The sequence below is a fragment of the Balaenoptera borealis genome (assembly GCF_965194805.1).
Source record: "Balaenoptera borealis genome assembly, chromosome: 13".
Taxonomy (NCBI): Eukaryota; Metazoa; Chordata; class Mammalia; order Artiodactyla; family Balaenopteridae; genus Balaenoptera; species Balaenoptera borealis.
Window position 1 is genome coordinate 67361021 of NC_138870.1, and position 13519 is coordinate 67374539.

The 13519-nt window shown below is 32.7% G+C and overlaps 1 protein-coding gene across 12 annotated transcripts in view; it reads right to left on the reverse strand.

The window, feature by feature from the left end:
* The window catches only part of PPP1R12A (protein phosphatase 1 regulatory subunit 12A), a 148333-nt gene that overhangs the window by 45023 nt on the left and 89791 nt on the right, over positions 1–13519 (reverse strand). For all 12 annotated transcript variants that reach the window (XM_082351558.1, XM_082351560.1, XM_082351566.1 and 9 more), the window contains 5 exons: positions 11256–11400; positions 9799–9873; positions 8906–8994; positions 8583–8740; positions 3268–3392 (listed from right to left, as the gene is read on the reverse strand). In XM_082351558.1, coding sequence (XP_082207684.1) covers positions 3268–3392; positions 8583–8740; positions 8906–8994; positions 9799–9873; positions 11256–11400 — 592 coding nt within the window. The remainder of the gene's footprint in view (positions 1–3267; positions 3393–8582; positions 8741–8905; positions 8995–9798; positions 9874–11255; positions 11401–13519) is intronic.

Genomic DNA, 13519 nt, shown 5'->3' on the forward strand with positions numbered 1-13519 from the left:
CAAAGAAAATATAGTTTATGCTTATTGGAATGTATGTGTATACAGCAGAGTAGGTAATCTTTTTCAGAGATCCCAACAATATTTATTTTGACTAGAGAGTTATATATAAACATTGTTAGTTAAACTTATTGTTAGTTGAAACTTTAACAATAAACTTATTGTTAGATAAAAATTTAATATAAGATGTATATTATTTAACTTATTGTAAGTTAAATAATGCGATAAACTTACTATTTTTAGTTAAAATAAATCATAAGATCAAACTAATGGTTTTATAGATAATATATCCATAAATCATAGGCCTGATCTCACTGCTACAGAAATGTTCTATAATTTTAGCTGACAAGTTAACAACTTAAGAGAAGATCATTTAAAGTGAATATACCTATGTTTCTCTGTAGTTATCATGAGTTATTACAGAATGTAAGTGATATTTAATACTGTTTCAGAGCTTCCAGTTTCGTGATCTATTCCTTGCCATGAATGTTCGTGTGTGTGTGTGTGTGTGTGTGTGTGTGTGTGTGTGTGTGTGTGTGTGTGTGTGTGTGTGTGTGTGTGTATGTATTTATATACATAGTTTATGTACTGGTGGAGGAAGCTAGAGAACTTAAGATAACTTGTCTAGATAATAGAAGCAAAGTAGTAAGTGGCAACTTAAAAATAGACAGAACTCCTAATTAATTACAAAATCTTTTACAATGCATTTACAAATTAAGAATTCACCCAAGGAAGTTTCTGTTAGGTCTCTAAGTTACAAGGAAAATCTTGAAACAAATGAAAAAAACCCACTAAAATGCTAAATTAAAGTAAATACAGTATCACTGAACATGGTAACAGGCTTTAAAAGTCATAGAATACTGATAAAATCTAAAAATACTTCATTTTTTTGTCCACCATGACTTTATTACTTTGAATAAAATTTGCCCATAAAACTTTAAGAACAAAGACTGAAACAACGTAATCTTTAAAGCAAGTTATGATGCTTTAAATGGAGAATAAAATGGAGTTTCTAAATATGCATATTAGAGAAACAGTTGTCATTAGATCAATTTAATTACAGAATCAGAAGTAATTCTGAATAAGAACTTTCAGAGCAAAGAAATTACTGTCCCACTAATCTAACAGAGCTATTAAGTATTTGCTTTCAGTGAGGGGAGTTGGCATAAACTGAGAAGTAAACTGCCATAAATCTAGGGTTATGCTTGAGAAAAATATAATTGATCATAAGAACCCTATTGTAACTATTTGACTACAGTAGGAAAGAGATTGCTTAGTTAAATACTCAAAAGACTGACAGCTGGTTTCTTGGCCAGCTATTCCAGGGGGCATGGGGCTTTTGGGAACTTGATAAATCTACAGTTCTAACAGATAATCAAAAGAGCTAAAGTTTAGTATTCACTGAAGAAGTATAAAGGGGTTCTAGAATTAATAAAGCTTTAGTTAAAGCAGCTCATGGTGACACCAGTTATGGCATGATAACTATCTTGAAAATACTGCAGACAGACTGCTTCTGGAGAATTTCATTTTAAAGCATATGAAATTATGACCATTTGAAGATGGGTTCTAATTGAATTCAAGAAACCCTCAGTTCTAGAATACAGAAGGTAATAAGATAATTCAGTCACAGAGTCTTCTGATATTCAAACTATACCAGTGAAATTCATACATTTCTACCACTAAGAATTCATACTACTGCTTTCCTTTGGAAGAGTTTTAGAGGAGGATTATTAATAACAGTATGGATTTTTAAAGAATTCTCTAGTTTATGATTTTAAAAGGTTCAAATTTTGACAACTTGGAGCCAAATCCAAAGATTAGCAAAACTGACAATATGATAGAAGCACTGTGGGGATTTAAAATCAGTCCTCAAACCCATGCAAACCAAATAACGTCAGAGAAGCAACAAAAAAAGAAGTCCAAAGGCAGAGACTTAATAAGTAAACACAATGTCTAATCCCTGAATGGACCCTTAATTTGAAAAATCAAACAGCTAGAAAGATGTTACTAGGAGGACAACTGGGAAAATTTTGAGTATGGTCTGTATATTAGTGAACATAAATAATGGTATTATATCAATGTTAAATTTTCTAAGTATGATGATTTCAGTGAGGGCATGAAGGATAATGCCTTTGTACTTAAGAGATATATACTCAAGTACTTAGGAATAAAGTGTTACAGTGAGAGCGGTCAATTCTTAAATGGTTCCAGAAAAAAAAAAAAAAGCACGTGTGAGTGTGAATGTCTACGTGTGTGCATGTGCGTGCGTGCATGCATGTGTGTGTTACACAGAGAGGGAAATGAGTTTGCTCGTAAAAGTTAGGTAAAGGCTGGTGGAGGGAAGCCTTTAAAAAGAGACCAGTAGGTTAAAAAAAAAACAAGACCCCACAGAAAACCCTTAATCTTTAATTACAGTTAAAAGAAGTATAGGTTCTGAAACAGCAGGGAGAAGAAAAGTCTTTAACAGATCAACAAGAAAGTAAGGATGAAGAATAAATGGAGAACAGAATAAGGAAGAGGAAGAAATGAAACCAACATTTTGGGAGCACTCAGTCACTAGCCAAGCTCTCTCAATTACCGCTTAACAATGTTAACTTATTTTCTCTTTGTTATTATTTTTGTTTTGTCCTTTTTAGGGGGAACAGATAAGGAAGATAGTCACTTGCTCAAGGTCACAGCAACTAACAAGAGGTGGGGTCAGCAGTTGACCTCTGGTTTGTTCTGACATACCTGGTGCTTTGTAAATGAATTAGAAAATCTAGATTCCAGTTCTCTCAGTAACTTGTGGCAGTACTTTTCGTGTTTAACTTATACACATGTGAAATTACCAAAATGCACCTTTACTCAACAGAAGTAAAGGATACAAACCCTATGCTTCTCAAAAGTTCAATGGAAATAAAAAACTACCATGATCAGTAGTTTTTCATATGAAAAATTTTATCTTTCTCCTATTTATTGGGCTGGCCAAAAAGTTCATTTGGTTAATGAATATGTTGCTCAATAAAGTTCTTGGTGAAAATGAAAAACGTCTCTTAATTTACTTAAAACCGAACAAACTTTTTGGCCAACCCGATATTTTTGTTAATGATCAACTGTGATATCAACTGCAAAAAGTACCTGTAAAAAAGAATATAATAGATTCAGAGGAAATAAAGAAAAATATATTCTTATTCTAAAACCTTAAATAAACTTAGAACTGTCTTAATGCTTTAGCTCAAATGGTACTTACACAGAATACATTTATTTTTAACAAACACAATTTTGGCCTACCTTTTTAATAGGTGATGTAGGTGTTGCCTGACCGGATGACACAGTAGGTGTTGTAACAGCTACAGGAGCTGCTTGTGTACTAGAAGTATTGGCATTAGTTACAGAAGCCATGGATTTTGTCTTATCTTTAGGGAAAGGAAAAGAAAAAAAAGAACACTAAGAGTCATGATTCTAGATGAATTCAGTTTCAATGGTATTGAAAATAGCATTTTATACTGTATTTTTGCTTAAGGTTTTGTTACTTCAGTCTTTTCCCACTATTATCCCTTTTAACAAGGGACATTTTCAAGGAGTTTCTAGAAATGTCTCAATAGGTATGAGACTTAAATAAGAACATGACACACAACCAGACTTTTAAGAATAAAAAGCACAAATAAAATCTGACTATCTGACTTGTGTACTTTTAACACTACGGAAAAATTTTTTAAGTTTTAAATTAATATTTAAAACTTGAATACATGAATACAACCTAACTTCAAAAAATGCAAGAGCTATGCAGTTTTCCAATGAACAAACAACCTACATTGCTTATCTAAAACTTATAGCTCTTCTTTATTCTAGGAAATCTAAAAGTGCTCTTTGTCGATAATGACTTATATTCTTGTCAAACAGTATGCTTAAATGTCACAAAGAGCATTCCTTCTCACCCCTAAAAAGTATAAAGTTAAATGGGCACAATATCAGCTAAATTAGGTTAAATCTCTTCTCACAATGTATCAAGACAATTTCCAACTAGTAATTGATCACTTAGAAAAAGATTTTTGAAATATTAGAAAAAAATCAATATGATGCGAGCAAAAATTCAAAGACTGTATTTGAACACATAAATCAAACTGGCCTTTAGCAAAAGTCACATGTAAATTTAAACCTTTAAATTAACTGTAATTTATAAACGGGCTAGAAAAGTTCACTTTTCAAATGGTCAAAAGTCATTTTATCCAGTTTTAAAATATTCTTTTAGTTTCAAAATGGGATAGGACAGGTATCTTTCTATACTTTTGTGAAGAAGTATACTGCTTTTAAAGCCCTATGAGATACTCATTTTCATTATACTACCTCTCTCCCTTCTTTAGGTCAGTTTTGCAAAGCATCTTCCACCATAAATTACCATTATGATTAAGCAGACAACATTAACAAATCCTTATCTTTAGGGCAAATACAAACTTCCCACTAATAATTCTGAATTTGCAATGATTCATTCAGTCCTATTTGTGACTAAGAAAACATCTGTAAGATGTTAATAGGGTGAAAAGCATAATCTTAAACTATATCAAAGGACAAGGCCAAACTGGCATATTTAAAAATCACCCTAACCACAGCTTTTCAAATAAACTGAATGAGCAAAACTCAGTTTAATAAACTTTTTTCTCATTGTTAAATCCCTCTTTTCATTCAACAGAAGCTAAGCCTATTCAGCACAGTTAAGTACAAATCATGTACACTCTAATTAGACCATCCTCCTGGAAAACAATCCATCCAACCGGAGAGAGTAATTCAACGAATATTTATTAAGTGTCTGATACCTCAAGTACTGTCCTAGGCACTGGGGATATATATCAGTCAATGAAAAGACAAAATATCTTAACTGCATAAAGCTTACAGTCTAGTAGGAGAAATAAATAATAAACCAAAGCTCAACATGTGTTTTTTTCATTTTATTTTCTCCTTTTCCCCCTATTTTCTCTAGGTTTAAAAACTTTCTATATTATTGAAATCTATACATCAAAGAATGTATATGCACGTATGCAAACATTTATGTTTGGTTTAAGAATAATAATGAAACAAACCTCAGGTGTCCACCATCTAACTTAAGTAAACATTATCAGTGTTACTGAAGCCCTTTCTATCCATTTGATTTCAATGAAGAATAAAAACTTCATGTCCTAGAGAAAAAAAAAAAAAAAACCTAAAAGCAAAACTATGCTTCCCTATTCTCATTCCTTCAACTACCTCTGAAAAATTTATAAATCATTTGGAAGGAAGTTAAACTTTTGGTTGAGTTCCTATTTTCAATCTGATTTATAAGAAACTGATTAAAAAATGGTTTGGAAAATATTTTATGAAAGAAAATTCAGCAAAATAGTTATTTAACATAAAACAGTTTCCCAAGGAAATAACCTTATAAAAAGAAAAAAGAGACAGTTTAGAAATTGTCAGATCAAGCTATACCTCTACAGGGAAATGGCTGCTTTCTCAAGCTTGCCAAATAAAGTATGATAAAGCCTTGTTGATATTAAAAGAGTGAGAGAGAAGGAAACACACAGCATTTACATGGATTAATTCTTGAGATAGAGTTAAATTTTCCTGGCACAACTAGCTACTAGCAACAGGAAGAACAAAATTATCAAGTACAATACTTCAGAGGAACATTTAAAGTTAGCTCACTGAGACGAGAGAGATTGGTATGCTTAAACTCCAAATCGGGAATTAATATAATACAATCTGATGGTAATTACTTCTATTCATACTTATAGAAGAGTTTAAAGAACTATCCAGATAGCCTAGTCCAATACCTCTCATTCTACAAGCAAGGAAATTTCAACCAAAGGTCAGGAGACTTGCTAGTTAGTGGCAAGACTGGCCTAAATCTGGTCTTTTTTTGTTTTAAATAGCTCCCTGGTGCCTAATACTGAACAGTGAACTGTATAGAAGGGACCAATTAAGAAAAAATTAGGTAGAAAAATCTCAGGAATCTCTGTGAGATATCTGGACTTCCAGTTTTTGAATTCTACTACATGAGCTAGGAGACCTGGGTGCTGGTCCTGGCTTTCGTGTGCACATGTGCATATAGTTTAATTTGTAATGATATATTTTACTAGAGACTGGGGGCCAAGGCATGTCTCACAGAGAGGAGATTAACTACATAAAAATAACTTTAAATACTTGCAAAAGTATCTGAGTCAATTTAAATTTCAATGATATCATTTCATCTTTCAAATGAACTGAACAAATTTAACTGAAGTGTTATTAGGTAAGCATGTACATTAATCTTATTTAAATTAGTAGACTTTAATTTTATACAATTATTACATGAAAATTAACATTTATTACAAAGCAACTGATTGTTATATAGTATCCATGTAAAGCAGGTATTATTACCCTGATTTTACAGAGAAATCAGGGATTAAATAACTTATCCACATCTATAGTTACATGCATGAATCAGTCCATGTTCTTGAACACTGTACATGCTGATTCTCATATAATTTGTTTTTATAATTAGAAATATTTTAATTAGCATGTTATACAAATAAATTACAATATTCAATGACCACCTGTTGTTCTACTGCCAATTTTACCTATATTACTGCGTCAAGGCAAAAGATATGTAGACTCACCTGATCAGCAATGTCACAGCAATAAATAAAAAATTAAATCCCTAAGTGACAAGAATCTAGCCATTTATAAATCTCAAAAACTCTTTGTGTATTTCCAAAAAAATAATTTACTTGTAGGATTAGTAAGCTTCAAGAAAATAAAGAAATCCATAACACATCACCTGGCAACAAAGCTAGCCTGTGCCCATTTAGCAATATCTTGTTTTTAATGGGAAATAGAATTATCAGTATGTTCCTTGACATGTTTATTTAGTAAACTTTAGCTTCTCATATTTTCTTAGAGAAAATATTTTATTGAGTGAGTAAAAAAAACTGATTCAAAACTGTTGCTGTTGTGTCTAGAGGAAATATGGGGAGTCCAAGAAATTCTAGGGCTCCATTTGTGTTTACGAATGATCACCAAACTGGTCCTGATAATTATAACAGTTTTTCATTGATAAAAACCTTAATGAAAATGAAATACCTTTTCTGATAAATACGTTAAAATGCCAAAATGCCAGGTTATACAACTCAAAGATAGCAATCCTGGAATCTCATACTCTTCAGAAGGTTTTTTTTTGGTTTTGTTTTCCTTAAGATTTTTTTGATGTGGACCATTTTTAAAGTCTTCATTGAATTTGTTACAATATTGCTTCTGTTTTATGTTTTGGGTTTTTTTTGGCTGCGAGGCATGTGGGATCCTAGCTCCCCGACCATGGATTGAACCCGCACCCCCTGCAGTGGAAGGCTAAGTCCCAACCACTGGACCACCAGGGAAGTCCCTCTTCAGAAGTTTGAGTGATTAGCCGATACAGAATAAAAGCAATTCAGTAAACAAAATCTATAAAAACATGTGAGCCAGAGGGAAAAAAAAGCAGAAAACATATCCTTGATAATAAAAAGGGAAAGAATGTAAATTGTTAGAGTAAAGCAATTTGGCAGCATCTATGAAAAGTGAAAATATGATTCAATAATCCAATGTTTAAGTGTATCTATTAGAGAACCTCTTGCACATATACACAGGGAGGCAATTATAAAATGATTGTTGCAGTATTATTTACAACAAAACACTGGGAATAAGGTAAATTTTTATCAAAAGGGAAATTAATGTATTTAATGAATACTATGCAGCAACTAAAAGGATAAGTTACATACATAAAGACATATAGATACAAACAAACCTAAAAAATACAACTTTCAAGTAAAAAATGCAAGTTGCATAACAACTCCTAGGGAATAATAAAAACACAAAACAACCTTATAATTACTATATATTACTTCTGAATGTAAGATAAGAGTATAAAAATGGACTAGAAGATTCAGAAAAAAACTCACGATAGTGATTTGGGAAAGAAAGGAAAGAGAAGTAGATTAGGGCTGATGGTTAAAGAAGACAATGGTAATGTTTTAATTTTATTAAAAGAAAAATTATAAGCAAATATAGCTAAATGTCAACAGCTGTTAAGTTTTGGTAGTTGGAATATGAATGTTTATTATATTTTTCTGCATCTTTAAAATTTCTCAAAACAAAGTAAATTTCCCCACACCTCTACAGGAAAAAATCTTGACTCTGCCCCAACTTTCTAAAACTTTAGTATTACTGAGGAAATATTTGGGATGCTGTTGGAGCCAGCTTCCTGTACTTTCAGGTCTCAGAAAGCAGCAGGAGCGTTCTTGAGCCGCTGGGAACCCATCTAACCCTATCTGCACCATCCAAAGGGAATCTTAGAAGCCTCTTCACCTTCTTCAAACCTAAAAATATAGGTCAGTAAAATGCAGAGGTGATCAATTACCTGCCTCCAGGTAAGCAGAGAACAATAAAATCACAGCTATACTTAAATTTCTAACACTCCCTGAAAGGCAATTTACGTACTGGCTTGGGAGGTATCCTAACAAGTAGCATGTCAGTCTGAGAAGTTTCAAAATTAAAGCCTGACCTCATCTTACTATACACTTCATCAAAATTCACTGAAAATCCCTTTATCCTTCAAATTTTACCTGTTTCAGCTTCTGATTCTGAGTCATCTTCCTCATCTTCTTCACTAGAGCAACTAGATTCATCTTTTTTTCCTTCTTCTTCATCATCAACCTTTTCTTGTTCCAGAGATTCAATACGGGATGCATTTTTCTCAGGCTCAATAATCAATGTCTCTTTGCTGTGAAAGGAAAAAAGCCTTGAAATAATTATAAACACAAAAGGTGAAAATACATAATGAATACATTAATTTTTCCCAGAACCACAAAATCTAATAATCATACTTGTGGCTATCATGCCAACTCATTTAAAACAATAACAAAACCTACTTTAATATTTTACTTACTTTTTAAAGGTTTTCTGTGACTGATTATTGTCCATATTGGCTGTTGATTCAATCAGTGGAGATTTCTTCTCCCGTTTTTCACTATGGAGCTTTATAAAAGTTATGCAAAGGAAAATAACAATACTATTAAAATAACATTAATGAGCAAAATACAGAATTTAAAATAATAACAAAGTAGCTTCCCAAACACTAAATGAAAACAAAACAGACAAAACAAAAGATTTAAGTTTTACCTAAAAAGAAAAGGGCTTGGATAAAGAATAAAAAGAACTAGACAGTTTAAAAGCTCCACAGAGGGGACTTCCCTGGCAGTCCAGTGGTTAAGACTCTGCGCATCCCCTGCAGGGGACATGGGTTCGATCCCTGGTTGGGGAACTAAGATCTGCTGTGCGGTGCAGCCAAAAAAACAACAACCACAAAGGACTAAGTTGGATTTTTTTTTTAAGATCCCTCCAACTTTAGTTTACTGAAAAACCAGGGACCATTAACCATTTAGGATGTCTGATAATATTTTACTTAAACATCTGCTTCCTAGTTTTGTTAACTCCTTGCTTATCTAGCATATGCTATTTTAGAAATCTGAGATTTTATAGTCTCCACCCTCTAAGCAAACTTTCTTATGAAATTACAAAAAGATACTATTATAGAGAACATATACATTGTAGACGTATTCACTTTGGTAAAGGGATGCTAGAGAAATGGGGATAAGCAACACAAAAGGCTAAAAAAACACCACCACTACTCCTTTATTCTCATTCACTGTCATTTAATTTGATCGCTAGGAATAACTTAAAACCAAACAGTACAAAACATCACAAGAATACTTTTTCAGCTGTCTAAAATTCAATTCTATTCACTAATAGAGAAAATTTTTAGACAGTCATCAAACATACCAGATTTTGTTTCTTTTGCAACTCTTCTAAATATCCTAAAATGTCTTCATCTGCTACATCAAAGGCTGTCTGGCCCTATGCAGGAAACAAGAGGGTTGGTGATAATAAAAAAATCAATAAATTATAAAATGCCTTCGGTGATTCTGTATGATTATACAGAAAGAAGTTAGATAACATTTTTTATGGTAGGTATAAAACATGGTACATATGACTTGAAGGAGATGTATGAGAAATCCATGTGAGAGATAAGCAGCTGATATACCTCCCCTTACTTTTTTGGTAACAGCTTTATTGATCTATAATTCACATACAAGTCACCCATTTTAAAGTATGCAATTCAATGGTTTTAGTATATTCACAGAGTTTTACAACCATCACCACAATCAATTTTAGAACATTTTCATCACCCCAAAAAGAAATGACATACCCATTAGCAATCCCCTCCCTACTCCCCCTCCCCCTGTCTGAGGCAACCACTAACCTACTTTCTGTTACTACAGACTTGCCTATTCCAGACATTTCATATAAATGGAATCATACAATATATGGTCCTTTGTGACTGGCTTCTTTCACTTTGCAAACTGTTTTCAAGGTTCATCCATATTGTAGCATGTATCTACTTCATTCTTTTTTATTGCTGAATAATATTCCATTGCATGATATACCACCTTTTGCTAATCTCTTCACCAGATGATGGACATCTGCTTTTGCTTTCTGGTACACAATGAATAATACTGCTATGAACATTTGTGTGTAAGTTTTTGTGTGGACATCTGTTTTAATTTTCTTGGGTATATAGCTATGAGTGGAATTACTGGGTCATGTGGTAACTCCAAGTTTAACCTTTTTGAGATCTTATTTCTACTTTACCGCCATAAAAATTAATTAAATTCGTAGTAGAATAATAAAATAAGCATCTGTATTTCTAAACTACTTAAAGGTTCAGCCAGCCACAGGTATGACTTAGTTTCAAAAAGTAGTCCAGATGAACATCTGTCAATCTATTTTTATTCATAGTGGAAAAGAAAATTTCAAAGAGCTGTTGACCAAAAATAGTAAGGATTTTTCCTGCTGCCAGCTTAGTCCTTATAATAACCCTACTGGTACAAGTTTCCAGAATGCCAGAAAGTTCATTATTCAGAATATATTCTACCTTAAATGTTTGCAAAATTTTCTTAATTTATGAATTTCTAAGAATATAATATCAATGGAAGTGCCCAAATCTACTCGACACGTATGGTAATACAGAAAGAGTAATACTTCTTTGTCGAACAAGGCCAAATCACCTCACAAGTAGCTGGAAAAGACTTAATAAAAATGAATAAATGATTCACAAAATGTTTTGTACAGTTAATAAAACTTAATAGAATTAAATAATTTATATTCTCATAACATTTTTTAGACTAAAACTATATTTCTAGAAGTTAAAATATTTAAAGTACATTTGAAAGGCCTACCACTTTGTTGACCATCTCCATATCACACAGACTGTCCACTAAAATTCGACATGCTTCTTCTTTACCCCAATGAGCTGCAGCATGAAGAGGTGTCCAGCCATCATAATCTTTAATATTAACATCATAGCCTGCCTGTATTAAAAGTCTAAACAAATTACAGTGAATTAGATCATCATTAAAATCTAGAAATGACTGGACATAATTAACAGCTATATACCATGCAAGTTAACAAAAATTTGCAATATATTTCTTTTCATAGTTCAGAATCCCTCCTCCCCTCAACAAATTAACTAGGATAAAAGAATTCTCAGAAAACACTGGCATAGCGGATCTTGAGTTACTGCCATAATAATGAATTCAGTTTTAATTAATTCCTAATGACTATGAGTCTTATGGTTTGGTATGACACTGATTAATTCTTGTTAATATGTTTCTAACTGAAAATTTTGCAGGAAAGTCTATAATTTTTCAAAACTATTGGATCAATTTGTATGTTAAACTGATTTATTGTAGGGAATGTCTTCAAGTGTCCATATGATATATCATCTCAAGCTGAACGTGTTCTAAAAATATACTGGCATCAAACAAAGTTATTTGTAGTGTCATTGTTGCCTTGCGGTTAAGGAACTGGTTTGTGAAAGCCTTCATAAACCTTTATCACCTACCACTGGAAATTTTCATAGGAAAATGACTGTTAGAAACAAAACAAAGCAAAACAAATATTCCGAGGGGTCGAGTCTACTTTTCTGCAGCAGTAGAAAGCAGATATTCTAATCATCAACAAAGCTAGAAAACAGGAATACATTTTAATACAATGAAAAGAGTTGCATAAATGTTAGTATGCCCTTATAACGTATACTGACATCGACCTTTATTTTATTTAGAAATTAAGCTCACAGAGAGCAAAGAATGGGTCTATAAATTGCACACAGCACAGCGCCACACACAAAGGCGAACACTAAATACTTTATAACTCAAATCTGGTTAACCTTTACCTTACTTTCCAAGATGTTGACCTTGAGAAGGGCTTCTTTTTACCTACAGGAGGTGGTAGTGATAGCTAATATATAACCATTTATTTATGTTTCAAGAACTGATCCCCTATTTCCTAACAATATCTAAAGCAGATGTTTTTAATTATGGCTCCATAGCGGAACCATCTGAAAAACTTGCTATTGAAAAAAACAAAAAACAAACAAAAAAGATTCCCCAGCTCCACCCCAGTTCCATTGAATTAATCAGTATCTTGGGAGATGGGCCCTGTCAATCTGTACTTTTAATAAGTCCTGCATATGATCTCACATTACTGCCTGTCTCCTGCCTGCAGATCAACATTTAAGAGTCACTGATCTAAAAAACACGCTAATAGATATGTCAGAAGATTTAAGTTAAAAAAATATGGCCACTAATATAAATATTATCAGATACTTTATTAATAGAGACAGAAATAATACTGGAATATAAGCTAATAAAAATATACCCCCAATAGGAAATATGAACTATAATAATGTTAAATATCCTGAGCAATACAAAATTCTAAGTACTTGAGAGTCTGTGTGGAGAGAAAGGTAGACACACACCCCCCGCCCCCCAAACATAAAGCTCTCTATATGCCAGGCCATGCAAGGATACTCAAAAAAATAAGACAGTATTTATTATGCTCAAGGAACTTCTAATGGAGGACAAAAGTTAAATAAAACAACAATCAACCCTCACAGACAGGTTCTATGATGAAGCTGCAATAGGGGTACAGAGCTGAAAAGCATAAAAATCAACTGAAAGGGGTTGTGTGTGTTTGCGGGGGAGGGGGTAAGTGGGGAGACAGTTACATTTGAAATGGATCTCTTCTATTTATTTTTGATTTCATATTTTCTTTCCTAAGTAAAATATTCACAAGTTTTAAAACTAAAAAAGAATAAATGGCTAGATAGCAAAGTCACTTCCCCACTGCTGACCTTTAGCCAACCAGTTTCCCTGCCCCAGAGATACCCATACTACTACTTTTGATTAGATCCTTACAGAGAGATTTTATGCATATATAAATAAATACAACTTAAATTTTTAAAACATAGACACAAATGAGGCATAGTTCTGTTCTTGGCTTGACAACTTAACACATCCTGGCGCTCTTTCCATATCTATAAGTAGTGTTTTAATCGCTATAGAGTATTCTAGTGAAAGGATGTATCATGATCTATTCAACCATTCTCCTACTCCAATTATAAACAATGCTGCTAGCACATACCTTATTTCCTATGTGAGTG